General features: G+C 43.9%; 1 protein-coding gene across 4 annotated transcripts in view; it reads left to right on the forward strand.

The window, feature by feature from the left end:
* The window catches only part of DIAPH3 (diaphanous related formin 3), a 1960340-nt gene that overhangs the window by 722013 nt on the left and 1222278 nt on the right, over window positions 1-16049 (forward strand). For all 4 annotated transcript variants that reach the window (XM_069205304.1, XM_069205305.1, XM_069205302.1 and 1 more), the window contains exons 10-11: window positions 11364-11474; window positions 15544-15662. In XM_069205304.1, coding sequence (XP_069061405.1) covers window positions 11364-11474; window positions 15544-15662 — 230 coding nt within the window. The remainder of the gene's footprint in view (window positions 1-11363; window positions 11475-15543; window positions 15663-16049) is intronic.

Here is a 16049-nt window from a genome sequence, read left to right on the forward strand (position 1 = left end):
TTCATACTCCAGGGAGGCTCTGCTATCCTTAAGGAGGGTAAGGTGTCTGTGTAATTATTACTCTATTGATCTTCGACATGATAGTTATGTATCTGCTGGCAGTTCTTGTGCCTGGCGGCACCTATACATGACCCCATTTTGGATGGGACTTCTGCCCCTAAGGCCTCTTTCAGGAACTAGACATGTAACCTAAATTGTTTACTGCTAAATGTTTGATCTCTAATTAAGCATAAATATGAAATCCAAATATCTGGATTCCCATAAACCTGCACTTAGGTTTCTAACTGAAATTTGGGTAGACAGATTAGATAGAGAAGATAAACGCAGGGGTGGGGGCTATCAAGTGACTATCAAGCCATCTCCAATCCCGCAATCATTGCAGACTGCAAAGATCTTTCTTTTCAATGTAAAGCGGATCAAATCACGTCACTTTATGGGATACTAATATACAGGCCCCCAGGCTCAAGAACTAAATTCACTGAATCCCTCTGTGATTTTTCTAGAAAGGAGTGTGCATCATGGACATTTTACAGTTCTGTGGGATTTTAATTTCCATTTAGACACCTCAGATAATAAAGACACTTTAATGTTATTAGATAACCTCAGGGGCTTTGGCCTGAATCAGTCAGTGAATGTGCAAACCCATCTTGCTGCCCACGTACTGGATGGCATATTCTCCAAGTACCCTGGACTTCAGATGGATAATATTCATCAGATTAGTTCGTTCGAACATAATGCAGTACATTTTAGCTTAGATATCAAATTAAATAAATCCTCAATGTCGAAGGTCACCCAGGAAAAATGTGTTAGACCCTAGAACAAAATCAATAGCGCTGACTTTTCCAATACCTTAGTGGCCACTCAGCCAGCTTTTTCTAGCGATATCAACCTAACAGGCTCCAGTTACTCAACTGGATTACTGAAGATAACTGAAGAAGCTAACAAGCTGGCTCCGATTGGGAGAGGAGGGGTGTTGATGTTGAATAAATTAGATGAAAAAGCTATCTATAGATTGCTCATCCAGGATAATAAAAAGTTAAAAATCAAGGGGGAAAAAAACAGATATTTTACAGATAAGATTTATTCTGTGAACACGTACCAGGCGCTCTCTACTCCAAGAATTATTCTGGGAAAATGTAACCATGGAATTCTTCCAAATAGTCCGGGTGCTCACAACTCCCCCTGCCACCCAGACACTAATTCCCACACAACTATGCTGCGAAAGCCTAGCAGAATTTGTTAAGAATAAAGTTAAGGCAGTACACTCTGTTCTAAAACATCAGCTGATGGAGATAGGTGTCCGAGACTCTGCCTTGAATTTCCTTTGCTTGTTTATTGACCAGAGGGATCAGTCCGTTTCTATGGGTGACTTTTCCTCTAAGCCCTTCTCACTTCCATGCAGTGTTCTGCAGGGGTCTTCACTGAGCCCTACACTATTTAATATTTATGTTTTGCCCCTTTTGAAGTTGATAAGATATTTTGGTTTCACAAGTCTCCTAGGCATCTTCAATGATGTGAAAGAGGTGGCCTCTCGTTTCAAAACGTTTATGTACGCAATAGTTGTATGGATGAACTCCCACAGCCTGAAACTTAATTCCGAGGTGATAGAGGTGCTGTTTTTTTCGATGAGATGCATCCGTTTGAAACTCCTCGTCATGGCCTCAATCCCCAGGCCCGCTCCCTATTCCAGTGCCCAAGGCTAAATTTTCGATTCCAATCTATATTTTTCTGAACATAGACAACAGTTGACGTTAACTTGTGTGTTTTTTTTTTTTTAAACACTGAAAAAAATACTCCCTTCTGTTACCACTGGACCTGCAGAAAACGGTGGTCATCTCCCTGATGCAATCCAGGTTAGACTACTGTAATGCCTTATGTTCCGGCGCACAGGTAGGTATACTAAAAAAAACTCTACACCATCCGCATCCTCAAAATCCCAAGAAAGTCTGAATCAGTCTCAAAAGCTAGAGAAGACCTTCACTGGATACTTATCAATAAAAGGTTGCATTTAAAGCATTCTGCATTGTACACAAACTCTTTCACCATGGTCCAGTGCCTCTTAAAAACAAACTTTTGTGGTATAGACCACGTAAATGCCTTCGCTCTGCTACTGCCACATGGCTGACCATCCCAAAAATTTTATGTTTCTGGGGCGGCAGAAGCTTTTCCGACACGGCTTGTCGTTTTAGCAACCAAATTCCATGACATCTAGGACACCAGCCAAATCTATTGATTTTCAGGAAACAACTAAACCTGGCTGTTTACGCACTCCATCTAGCATCACCATGGTAGTCTCCATCTCCCTAAGTAAAGGCAGTGCCGATACGCCCATGGGCATTTGAGCACTTTACAAATCAAATGTAACAAAGTTTCATGGGGCTTTGTCTAATCCACTTGTAAATTGTGAAATTAACTGCCTCTGGACCTTAAAAATCGGCATAGCTTTTCTAGTTTCAATAAAAAAACTTAAAACTCTGATTTTTTTCGACCACTTTGTAATTTGGGTTCTGTCAGATGTTAGCAATTCGTTGTGCTTGATAATTTTTTATCAATATCCGTTTCAGTTTATACTTTATTGGGTAATTAATTAAAATCTTTGCAATTACCGTTCAAAAGGAGACTTTTAAAACATCCTAAAACCATTAATACATTCATGCTTTCTTTACGATTGTTTGGTCAGATAAGCCCTATTCACAAGTTGATCATCTTGAGATGTATAGTCATGCTTACTGGATCAACACTTAGTCACGGACTGGTAAATTAAATTAGACCTGCTCAAAGGGGGCTCTAGGTGATAAACATCAGAAAGCATTTTTCTTTTACTAATAAAATAAAAGTTTTCCAGTCCACAGGTGGGGTATGTGAAGTGCAGTTGGCGGAAACACTGCGGCCATTGCTCTCAAGCCCGGAGCTGACAGTGTTCATTTCCTATGCCAGCTGAAGGCTTGTTTTATCATCTTGGTTTTTTGTAGCATGTTTTAAGGAGCGTTCAGTTTTTAAAATACATTTTACAAAACAAGCCATGTGTTGAGGAGTCAATCCTTTCAGACTAAACAGGATAGCCTGCCGGCATGTTCTGATACCATTGGCATTGAAGATGTTTTTCAGATGCAGATTTCTCCAAGGTAGCAGAGCGGGCAAATACAGAGGATGTGTATGAAGTTTTCCCGGTGATATGTGCAAAGTCTGCATATTCTGCTGTTTGTGGGTCTAAGCCATTTTGGTGCGGCCTCCAATTAAGGTAGTAGTCCGAGTCTGGCGTGTCGCACCTTTATTTTTAGTGATGTTATTTCTGCCGTGTAAGGCTGTGCTGTCTGAGCCTTATATGTGTTTGTCATCCAAGAGTGTGATCGATTTCTGAATTTATCTTTGTCCTCGCTCTAGGAGACCGTCTTGATTTGTTTGTTTAGTAATTGCTTGAATTTTTATGGGGTAGTGACTTTTGCCATAGCTCTTCGGCCTGCAGATGCATTATGGCTGAAGGGTTTCTCTTTGGTCATGGATATCAGACTTCCGCCTGGTTTTTGTTGATTTCCTCCCAAATCAGTGCCTTTATTGTGTTAGGTTAGGCCTGTCTTAACATGGAGGCATATATGAGCAATACCCAATCTTGTGCTAATGCTTGGTCTTGTAATCCGAATTCCAACATAATCTGCACTGGAAAGGAGCTGTATGGAAGGCGGAAGAGAAGACGAAAGACTTTGCTCTGTGCAATGTTCATAAAGTGATTTAGTTTACCTGGAAATACTTACGAATTGTATGTCAGGGCTGGCAGGAATTTTGCTTTGATCACTGTAAAGAGTGGACACCAGATTAGGCTTTGTAGTTTTGAAGCCAGGGACAGGCTGATGTGGGTAGACGCGCCAACCTAGCTTTCAGGGTGTTCAGGTTCAGGTGCAGGTGATGCGACCAGCGCTCCTGTAGCCATACACCAAGGTATTTGTAGCTTCTGCTTCTTTCCACAGATTGATTCCCACAGAGCCATTTGTTTTTCTTAATTATCCGTTTGCCAAAGATGACTACTTTGGTTTTCTCCGTGTTTATCTACAGCTCATTAGTCGTGCAATATTGATTGATGGTGTTTAGCACTTGCTGGAGTCCTGTACCTGAGAGATTCAGAAGGACGATGTAATCTGCATATAATAACGCTGTTAGAGGGTGGTTGCTCAGTTTGGGGGGATGGGAGCTAGTGGTGTTCAGTTGTGTGCACAGATCAGCCAAATACATTTTGAAGAGCATCGGGGGCCAGAACACAGCCCTGCTTGACACCTGTGTCTATCTGAATTCTGGCAGACACTATTCCATTATTTCCTACTTTCACCCTTGCCCAGTTTTCGGAGTACAGAAGCTGTATTCCATTTAGCAGTTCTGGTGGGATTTTGAGGTTTGCTAGTTTCCCCCACAACTTGTTCCGGTCCACTGAGTCAAAAGCTTTGGGCAGGTTTACGAAACAGATGTACGGGGCCAATGTTTTGTTTGTATATTTTTCTGCGAGCATGGCTAGAGTTAACAGGTTGTCAGAAGTGCTCGCCGAGGGCCAGAAGCCGGTTTGATTAGAGGTATTAGATTGAGTTTGCCAGCCCATTCTTTGAGTTCCTCAAGCAGGACACCGCAAATATTTTTGTGTCAATGTCAAGCACTGATATTAGTCTATAGGTGTCTGCGTCCCCATAGGGACCTTTCTTGAAGATTGGGTGAAAAATTGCCCCTTTCCAGGAGTCCGGAATTTTGTTTTACGTGCTGCTGACATTGAACAGATTGCAGAGCAGGCTTGTCCAGAGGGCAGGGTCGTGCTTTAGTATTCCTACTGTGGGGCTGTTTGGCCCGGGAGCCCCAATATGTCTGCAGCGTCTAGTTGTTCCTCAATGTTTTGTACTTTGAAAGATAATGGCTTGGACTCGCAGCTTGAGGTAGTAAATGGTTTCTTTGTGTTAGGGCTGCCGTGGAGGTTGTAGATGTGTTCAATCCACTTTCTCCCCGGAACCGCGTTACTTTGGATCCCGGTTGTCCTGCGCTCCAGTTGATTGACAATGGACCACAGCGGCTGGCTGTTCTTCTCTTTGGTGGCTTCCACAATTCTGATCCATTCCTGATCTATGTGTGCTTGCTTTTCTTCCCATATTGCCTTCTTGTATTCCTTTCTTAATTCATGAAAGGTGCACTGGTAGCTGTTACCTGGCGGTTCTTTAGGAGTCTGGCGGTTTTGTTAAGCTGTTGTCTTTGTTGCCTTTGTTGCCTTAATGTCTGCATGAACCATATTTTTCTGCTTGCCAGTGGCCCGACCTTGGGTGGTTTGTTAGGCTCTAGCTGGTTCCTTAGAGATGTTAATGTGGCCTCCCATTTTGAAAATATGTCCACCTGCTCCATTTGATCAGATCTTATGTTGGCTTTCCATACTTCGTATTTCTCATTTGTTGGACCATCTTATGCGATGTAGGTGTCTTTCTGGGTCTGTTTCGCCTGTCCTCCAAAGTGGAGCCGCAAGGACATTATTGTTCGCTATTTTCATTGTTTGTGGGTGATGGTCGCTTTCGCATCTCACCTCTATGCTGAGATCTTGGAAGTACTTAAAGATGTCCTTTGTAACAAAAGTGTAGTCTAGGGTAGAAGCGGACTTCTTGGAGGTGTGACTTGGCTTCATTGGGATGTCTTTAGAGAATCTCCCATTTAGGGCCCTTAGTCCTAGTGCCTCTAGTAGTCTAACCAGGGGGTGGTCACATTTGTCCTTGTCCCTAAAAGGTGATTCTTGTGGTGCGATACCCAGATGCTGATCCAGAGTGCCTTCTCTGGAGCTTCTTTTACCATAGTTGGCCATGTTTAGGTTGAAATCCCCTGTAATGATCCAGGGGGAGTTTCCCAATGCTGTTTTTAGGGATAGCAACTCTTTTTCGGTTGTGCCTAGCAGGTGCTGATTACGCCTCATGTTACGGTTGATGTAAATATTTATTATTATGAAGGACATGGGTATTTGTTCCAGCAACCAATTTTCAATAATGATACTAACGTGAGCTGATTTCCAGGTCTATGATCTTGGCGTTGAAAGATTTGCGTTTGGTTATGTAGGTTGGGAGGCCACGTTTTGGATGCTTTTTGGGCTTAAGTCTTGCAGCCAGGTTTAGGAATTCTTCAAATCCAGCTAATGGATTTTCAGCTACTTTCCAGGATTCTTGTGGGCAGATGATGTCAAAGTCATTCAGATAGGATTCCAAATTGGGGTCTTGCACGATTTTGCTGGCCCCTACGATATTCCAAGATATGTTTGTGACCCCCAAATTGCTTTTAGACAGCATTAGTCCAGTTGTGCTGCAGGGTTCCGTCGGGATCAAAAAGTAGATGTGTACCTGCTGACTCCCTCGTCTTGCAGTCCCCCTTCCTGACAATGCCATATCTGTGAGATGCCCTAGGTGATGGATACAGTGATCTCTCTTGACCTCATAGTGAAGGTGGGGGGGATACCCTTTTAGCGTGTTGCAGGAAAGATCGCTGGTTGCCTACTCGGGAGATAGTTGTCCAGAGGTTGTCCTTCTATTGGTCTCTTCTTGCGGGATTAGAAAGGAAGGGTATTTTGCGTTACATGCTTCCTTTAGCGCTATGCCCCAGTCTTTGAGTAACTCCGATTTGGACCGTACTAACTGTGCTATCTCTGTGCTGTTGAAGCAGACTTCAGTACTCTCACGTCGCCTTTTTTTTGGTGCTAAGAAGGCTTTACTACTTACTGTTTATAATCCTTGGATAGTGCTGCAGATTCTCATAAGGTTGCCTTGATTAAGGAAGTCCCATGGGCCCTGAGATTTGTAAGTTGGGCGTAAAATAAGGGTGTGACCACCCCTGACTTTTGGGTGTGTGTGCTTAATTGTTGATTTTTCGCCGTTTGTGGTGTGCAGGGCTAATGTAACTGTGGCATCTGTGGTTGCCGTTTCTTCAGCTGTGGCGATCACTTGATTCATGGTATATGTACAATGCTGATGATTTGGAGGGTTTGAGTAGGACCTCATTGATTTTGGAGTCCGGATTGTAGATCCCTTGTAGGTAGGATCACTGGTCTGCTTGCTTGTGCCCTCAGGGGCCCTTCTGGGGAAGGTTAACTGTGTTAGAGCCTCAAATTGATCCATGTGGGGCTGGTTCTTAATGTGCTCTCGTTCACTTGTTCTTTTCGGATGGGTCTATGATTTAAACCTGATCCATCTGATTTCTCCATAGATGGAAGCTGTGTCGTTGCTTCTGGGGGTGCGGATTGTAACTGGGCTACAGGTCCTGAGCAATTTGATTGCAATCCGTTTGGGTCTGCTATTGTGATTTTAGAGCTGAGTGCCCCCATGATCTTATGTCCGGTTTGTCCTGTTCTTCCTTCTTCTTGCTGCCTTGGAGGATTGTTCCTAAACAGTGGGGACAGCTGCTGGTCTGTTGTGGTCGGCGGCTTTGAATCTCCCAGTTGGGCAGCAGCTGTACACTTTTTTTTTTCTATGAATTGCTTTTGTTTTGCTCTGGGGTTTCCTCTCTGTGAGCTGTGATTGGCGTGTCTGGAGGGCTGTGAGTGTTTAATTTCCGGATCCATTACCGTTTTATTATGCATTTTCCTGACGATATTTTTTGTTTTTCCTGGACAGGACAGGAATAAAGGGACCTCCTGCTGTTGTATGTTCCTGGTTTGAGCCTTCAACTGAAGCTCTTAAAGCCTGTACTGGACTTGCTACACCTTGGGCATTTTAGATGGATTTTCTTATTTGTGCTGTTTATGCCTTGTGGGTGACGTGGAAGCTGCTTGACATTCCTCCGCTGGAGCAATTCTGGTTTTTAGATCTGTCACTATTATGGACATAACTGATGGCAGTTCTTGGAGTTTATCCAAAATTGGGCTGCAGTGACACTGGTATGTCTGATTAACCAGGCCCTTGTCGGCCTCCCCGTGGGATTGTGCTCTTACGAATGAGAGTGGTTAACTTGTCCAACTTATTGTCTATTGCCATTGGTGGTTGCCAAACTTTGCAGCATTTCGATTTGGATGTCTGATTTGTATTGAAGATCGCTGCAATAGTTATGGCCGTTAGTGTGTTGCTTAAGGCATCCCATCGAGTCAGCTGGGCGCCCTTCGTGTCAGAGGGGCAGTGGTTTTGTGCTGTTTCCGGTGCCTGTGCCCCTATAGTATGGGACTGGTTTAAGCTCTTTTCTGTGGGTATAAGTAGAGCACCAGCTCCCTCTGCACACTGTTCCTCCTATTTGCGAAAGTCCTTCTCTAGTTCTTCCTGTGTAAGTGAGACCATCTAGCGGAGGGAGGTTAAGTGTTTTGCTAAGGATAGTGTTACTGGACCCAGCTTTTCATGGCTTCCTCCTATGCTATTTTCTTTGGGGGCGTGATTTCTGGGTTACCTGCCCCTGCCTTTTATCACTATGATTGGGTATACAGGGGGTTCCCACTTTTGAGGTTGGATGGTGTGCTCAAATGAGTTCCATGGAGAAGTTATGCACTTGGTGCTCTTGAGATGGATAATTCCGGCATCGATTCTCGTGCTGATTTATTTGGAGGAGCGTCTTCCCAGGAGGTGCCCAGTTTAATAGCACTGTCACTGAAAGATCTCCAGTTGGGCTGTGGTCTTGAAAATGGTGCTCCAAGGGGGGTTTTGTGGCAGGCGTTTTTCTCCAGTAGTGTGATGTACTTGTTGATGCCTTGGCACCCTGCACCTGTGTTTCAGCCTCCCCCTTGTGCCTGATTGTGTTCTCTGGGGGTGCACTCCTTTAGCTCCTTGAACTCGTGTGCTTTCTGTGGGTCTGCTTCTGTTGTGATTTGATGCCTCCTGGTGCGCTTCATCTTTCCCCCATTTGTGCAATTTGTGCAACCACCCTGTTTGTTGGGGGCTGCTTTCTCTTTTCTCATTAGGTTTTGGATCCTGTTGTGGGCACTCAGGAGAAGGGAGCTATGGGTTCTCATAGTCACTTGCTCTTCTCACACACTGCTATAGTCTCTGTGTCGCACTGCTGTGCTCGCCCGAGGAGTGTCTGGATAGGTCCTAGCCCCACTCCCGTTGGGGAGAGAGGTTGTTGCTTGCTGAGCAGTGTCTTGTGTCTTTGCACATTGTTGCGGCATTGTTGCGCCTTGCTCGTTTATCTGCTCTGGTGGCTTGTTCGGAGTGGCTGTTTCTTTCCTAATGACAACTAATGACCACTAGTGATTACTTGCTAAGCTCTGCTGGGTGGGTGGGTTAGGGCTCTTGATCACTGCGCGTGTTAGGCTGGTGTTGGGCTGGTATTGTGCGTTGTGCTAACAGGTTGCCCTGTCGTGGGCGAGGGCAGACTGCCCTTCACGGAATCCTGTCCCTCATTTCGGTTACCAGAAAGTGCAGTTGTCTGCCTTTGTTAGTCCTTCTTTCTGTGCTTTTTTCAGCTGCTGTTTGGGTTACATGCCTACCGCTGCAGCTGTTGTGGTGCTGCCTCTGTTATGGGTGATTCCAAAAGGAGTTGATGGCAAGCTGGTCTCACCTGAGACCCCTCAGGCCCCTCCAACCTTGCGGGCTACTTCTGGAGGGGGACCGGGGCACGCTCTTGGTGTCTGTTGGCTATAGCTGGTTATGTGGTTGGTCGTTGGTTGGTATGGTGGTATGACGGTATGACGGTGCACTGCGCTGATGTACCTTGATTCATGGAGGCACACCCCCCTCTGGTCTTACTGTATGCCTGCTGGGCTGCTGTGAAGGGCTACTTCTGTGGCCTTCTGGAACTTCCTGAGCCCTGCTGGTTGCCCTGCTGTGGTCCTTGTTGGTCCTGGTGGGGTCTTTTTGGGGGGGGTAGGGGGAAGTTGGGTCCTAGATGTACTGTATGAATTGAGGCGGGGTCGCTGCGCTTTCACTCCTTTTGTGTGGTGCCCCCAAGAGCGTGCAGCTTTGGCACACCTCTGGTGGCGAGCGGGTCTCACCATTTCCCCCACAATCCGCACTCAGACCTAGCTGGGCCGCTTCTGTGGAGGACCGTGACTCGCCCTTGGTGGCAGCCGCCTATGCCTGTTGCGCTTGCGCTGTGCTTCTTGGCCCTGTGCCTTCCCTATTTCTTCCTGACTCACAGAGCTCCGAAGAAAGGAAGGAGGCTGGGGAGCAGTGGGAAACCTCTGCGGTGTTTGTTTTTTTGGGACTTTTTTCCCTGGTCGGGTTGGACTGCGGCTGTCTGGCCGCATGTAGCACGGATGGTGTCCTGACCATGTCCTGTGTGGACCGATCCTCCTCCTGGTTTAGTGCTGTGCTTCCGGTTCAGCCACTCGTGGACCGGAGGCAATCCTAGCGTCGGATACTCACAGTGCGCTCTCTCCAACGGTCTTTCTCCCTCTGAACAGTCTTTCCTCTAGCCTCAATCTCCGTCTCAGTTGTCATCTGAATCGCATGATTTAAGACTAGTTCTGCACCACCTCAGGTTTGCCTGCACAGGTTTCTATGGAACCAGTATTTTTGGGAGAGAAACTAACCAGGGAATGCTGTCAATCCTATTGTTCAGTGCACCACGTATCTACCACCTGTTTTCCCTGGTGTGTTATCAAAAATGTGTTATGCTATTCTCTTTACTGTGATGCACACGTATTGGAACCCTAGCCTAGCTTAGAAACAAATTGAATGGGTGTAGGACTTAAAAAAAAAAAAAAAAACAATTCAAGGACAGTATGCAAAATGAACATTTTAATACACATTTGTTACAGTTTTATTCAATCATGTTGTTTCAGTTTAGGCTCTGCCATACCAATGGTGGGAAGGCTGCATTGCTATGTGTAATAAATAAGAATGACATTTATTTTAACTGTTTTAATTGTTACCGGGAAGATTTTAAGGGCAGACGTAAAATGCTATATTTTCCGTTAAACAGAAGAAAAAAATTAACGAGATGCACTGAAGTAATACGTTTCTTGCGGCACACACTTTCTCTTTCTGATGACTATTTTGAAACAAATAACAAAAAAGATTTTACTGCTCTCTTCGCTGTAACATACTATTTTGAAAGTTGAGTTTGCAAATAAATTAGATATATCCATGACATAAACATTTTTGTCAGGATGCTTATTAGTAACAAATTAAAGCGACATATTTTTTGTAGGGATCCATAATACAGAGGTAAATATATCTAAGTTTCTTATAAGTGTATTACTTATTACACATGTGAATTTAAGTAAACAGATTTTCCTATTCGTTGGTGCTTTGATTTGTTTTTAATATGGTCGTGTTGCAATGAAATAATCCATATTAATAATGTTGTTTCCACATTGCTCTCTCTCTCTCTCTCTCTCTCTCTATATATATATATATATATATATATATATATATATATATATATATATATACATATACATACTGGAAGTGTAGAGCTTCAATTTGCGGCTTTATCTTTCCTAGGTGGCGTGTATGCAGCTCATCAATGCTCTTGTTACATCTCCTGATGATTTGGACTTCAGGCTCCACATCCGAAATGAATTTATGCGCTGCGGACTCAAAGAGATATTGCCAGTAAGTGCCCTGTAGTCACTGCCTTCACATTAATATTTAAATTAGTAGGCGACCTGAGTGAGAGGAAAGGTTCTATAAAATAGAGTCTAGAATAATTCATTTTGTCTTTATGTGGGGATGCAGATTTGATTTCTTTTTTGTTTGATAAATAGAAAAAATGCAATTTTGCTCAACGTATAACTGCTTTTCATATTTGATCTCTCTGACCACACCTATGTGCCAATGCGGCAAAACGCTGCGATATGTGCTATCTGATGGAAATACCAATTGACAGGTTACCCACTGTTTCTAATTCTGCCAGTTACTGCCATTTGGGTTTTTGGACAGCTACAGAACATTTATTGGGAACGTTGCTGTTGAGTTAAATTGCTTCTTTGGATCAGTTTTTGGTCTCTCACAGGCTTTCTTTGTTTCAATTGATAATTTTATTTAGCAGTCGAATTACTTTTTCTCACTAGATGTACTAAGTCCATTGTTAAAAACGCCAATATCCCCCAACCAGGTTCAGTAAAACCTATCTAACTTTTTCTTTTTTTATTGTTTTATTTTTTACAGCAATACGTATACAATATCAACCAGGTTGGAACATTGTGTAGCCCAGCAGGCAAAGTAGCATACATTTTAAAGATTGCCAAAATGTAGGTCAGCTGAGGGACACACCCAACAGCATACAAGACACAGCAGCTTTCATTTCTCTCTCTCCAAATTCCTATGGGAACTTGAAGTTAAAATGTAAGGCCCAGCTCCTCAAGGGGATGCCTTGTTTGGAGGGTCTGAATGTTTTACCAGAATTTCTGCCCATTCTGACGAGACCTCCGTCCCTTTATCATTGCGGCGAGATTGTTTCATGTGCTGTTTGTGTGCAATGGCCCAGTCGGACAAATCCCTTTTCCATCTGTTCATCTCAGGGGCTTTGAGAGGCTCCAGTAGATACTATTTTAACTGGTATTCGCAAAATTAATCAGAACGTTCAGTTTTTCGTTTTTTTTTTTTTAACTTTAATTTGGAATCAAATTTGATTGGGTATCTCTCTGTGCAGTATAAAACTTTGGCAAATCCTTTGAACAAATGTTGGAAGGCCCACAGGTAGTTGCAGTGGAGGCTGGAAAACAGAGGTCTTTATCCCTGAGCCAGTGGATAACTACCTAACACTGGCAACTTTGTCTTTTTTTAACCTGTTATCAAAACATTGATGCCCATCCACTACATCCTGGAATGGTAAAAAATGTGAGTGCTCTATTGAGGTTGCAGTGCCTATCAGTGCTGCTGGGTATGTTTTGTTTAACAAAAACACGGCCCTTCTTTTCTCTGCTGTCTTTTTCAGGTTCCTCACAGTTGGACTGCTCATACTGATGATCAGAGCCGACCTTTGTTCAGATAGCTCCCTAGTCGAAACCACATTTAAAGCTCTCACTCATCTTCAATTTTCTGTGTGTTGAAAATTTTGGAGGGATACGCAGAAGGTGAAGGAGTACGGGTCACGGTTAAGGAGTTTTATGAGAAGAATACCAACCCAAAAGTACACAGCACCAGAAGCCTTCCTAAAAATTGTTCAAACACACTTTTCTTTGGTGCCCTGTTAAAGGGAAACTATTGCAGGCAGCTCCTGTGTCCCTCAGAAAGGGCAGGACCCTGGGCTTCGGCCCAGCTCGCCCATGGTAATGTCCAGCCCTGCCTGTGATCTCCAGTCTGCTTGCCTTATCAATATCTTTTTAGGGATTACTGCTGCAATTAGTGTATATATGACTACATACATATTTCCATTATTCCCAGTCCTCTGTAACTTCTGTACCACAGTGTCTTTTCAGCAGACACTGTGGAATTCCTTATTACAGTACCTTATATTTTCCTTCTCTTATGGAAATGTGCCCCTCTTGTGCCATGACACCTTTTTCCTATACCTCCTTTTAGTGTAAGACTAGTTCACGCGTATGACAAAGTGGAGTTTACTTATGCAGTAGGATATAAAATCCAGTTGATTTGAATTTAATCACCAAACATCGCTAAGTAAGGCACTGAAAGTTTTTTCTTTTTTTCTCTCTTACTGATGTGCCCAGTTGTTAGATTCAGTAACCCAAGGCTGTAACAGCAGTTCAAAGTTGGAGAGTGAGATTTGAATGTACCTGCAGAACCAAGTCTCCATTTAATTTGGCCAGAGACGGGATTGGCACAGACTTCCGCTATCAGCTGCCCTAACAACTGATTCTGATGCTGCTCTCCCTCAAACTCCACCTTGCCAAACACATCCCATGGCATCTGATGGATGACCTGGTTGCTGGGCCGGCATGCTCAGCTCATTTCTGTGCAGTGGAACCTCATTAGTAGCACAACGTGAATGCAAGCCCAGCTCAAAGGGCTCCTGAGAGCTTGCATTTAAAGTAGCACCAGCAGACTGATCAGTCATCTCTCATTGTGCCCTAGAAATGGTTGACCGAGAAAACATTTGCATGGCTCCTGACCCCAACCCACACTGAAATGGCAACCTCTTTTCATTGTACAGTTTAGTCTACACATGCCGATGTGCTATCTGGGCACCTTCTGCAATCTGGCCCAAACAGATATCCAGCTTTGGGATCACGTGATGACAAAAGGATAACTGTGTTTTTTGTGGACTCTGCATGGGCGAGCTGCCAGCCATCTTGACTAGGCCCCCGAACCATAAGTGCTCTGTGAAGAGTCGAAATTCATTGCATAGACAAGTGAATACTTATTACGTTGCAAAAATTACTTTAATTAGGACTCATTCTTTAGTGTTAGACACCAGTGGAAGGATGGCATAGCTTCTTATTATGCTGTTAGTTCGAAAGTCCCCACATTAGAAGAGAACAGAATGAAAGTTAATTTCCATCCGCATTCCTCAGAATTCATGTTTTTCTTTTTCTTTTTGGCAGTGGGTTTGCTTGAAAACTTTGAAACACGCCTTTAGTCCAATATCCCACATAGCAGGCAGAGGACAGTAACCGAGTGACCAGACTGTCTCTTCATCGGTGTTTTGCCCATCTGAAAATTAGTCCTTTAGGAACAAGAAGGCGTAGTTGTTCTGGATCTTAAATTAGCTACAGTTTACCGTTCTGAAAGAACAAATGGATGCTCAATGACTGGTAATATATATTTGGACAGCAGTAAATTTGTTTCACCCTATGGGTATAGAGGCCCGCACATGCCGAATGTCCTGCCGCTCATGATTGCAAGATCCTTGTAAAATAGTGCCATAGTATATGGAAAGCTCTATATTCCCAACTGAATATTTTCTGTTTATCTCCCGCAGTAAGTGAATCTGGAGACTTAGTGGCTCTTCACTTGATTACTGAGTTTGATGGAGTGTGGATCATGTTCAGGTTTTTTGACACAATAATTTGCTGTAAATCACACCTAGAAGCCAATTTGCAAAATGAATGAGTCGTTCTTTAATCAATTCAGTACATTGTCTATACAAGTAAAAATAGCACCTGAAAGGATGTGCCGGTTCACTAAAATTGTGGAAGTCTATGGGGGTATACACAAGAGTCTACACACTAATCCCTGTGTACTGTGCATAAGTCTGTAAACACCAATTTCTATGGACACGCCCTACAATTACAGTTTTATCAAGTCCGCCCATTGTGTACATGTTTCATTTGCAAGAGTCCTCAACGGGCCGAAAGTCATGCATATCCCCAATTCAACCCATTGGCATCAAGGACGTGACAGAGACCTCCAACTCCTAAGGCGCCCCCCATTTAGTCCGGGAGATTGAAAATCTGAGAACTATGACTCGGGGACCTCATCTCGGTCTGAGGGGGAGGGGATGCTATCATTTTGCATTACGTATTCGGAAGTGGGTCCCTTATCGCTTCGCCTAATGCAACCCATAAGTACTCTGTATTAATTGTGAACTGTCATTTTAAGATGCAGTAAGAGCCCGCAGGCTTTAAAGCACAGCTTGATACACGAGCCCAAATTACTCTCGTGCTATGAGATAATGAATCCAGAACCAGAAATGCTGGCGAGCAGCGCGCCTTTTTGTTTTTGAACAATTAATTGAAATGTGTCATTGAGCCGCGCAGTAATTTGTGACTTTGTGCCGTAGCAATTGAAGCTTATTAAGAACGATGCACTGGATATCCAGCTCCGCGTGTTCGAGGAGCACAAGGAGGAAGACATGATCGAGTTCGCGCATCGTTTGGAAGATATCAGATCTGAAGTGGAATATCCTTTCCCAGTGCGCTGAGAATCCCAGCCTGTAAATCCTTTCTTCGGGTTGTGTCCACAGACAGGCGCCTGTGGTGAAATGTATGCTGTGTTGACTGTGCTAGATGATGTTCAGACGCTATGTGAATATCTCCCCACCACTTCTCTCTCCATCCATGCCTGCTCAGGACCATAAACCTTTAAACAAAATATCTCAGATTGGACGTCCAAAAACCGTGCACTGCCTCCACCACACTGCTATGTGCTGCGCCCAATAACAGGGAGACCTCACTAGTCCTTATAAAACGAAACGAAAACACTTCCCATGTAAGATCAAAAACAAAGAAGCCATCCATCTAACCGCACACCCTACACTGCGTAGCATGCTGCCTTTGTAGGCAAGCA

This window comes from Pleurodeles waltl, chromosome 8 (genome assembly GCF_031143425.1).
Source record: "Pleurodeles waltl isolate 20211129_DDA chromosome 8, aPleWal1.hap1.20221129, whole genome shotgun sequence".
Taxonomy (NCBI): Eukaryota; Metazoa; Chordata; class Amphibia; order Caudata; family Salamandridae; genus Pleurodeles; species Pleurodeles waltl.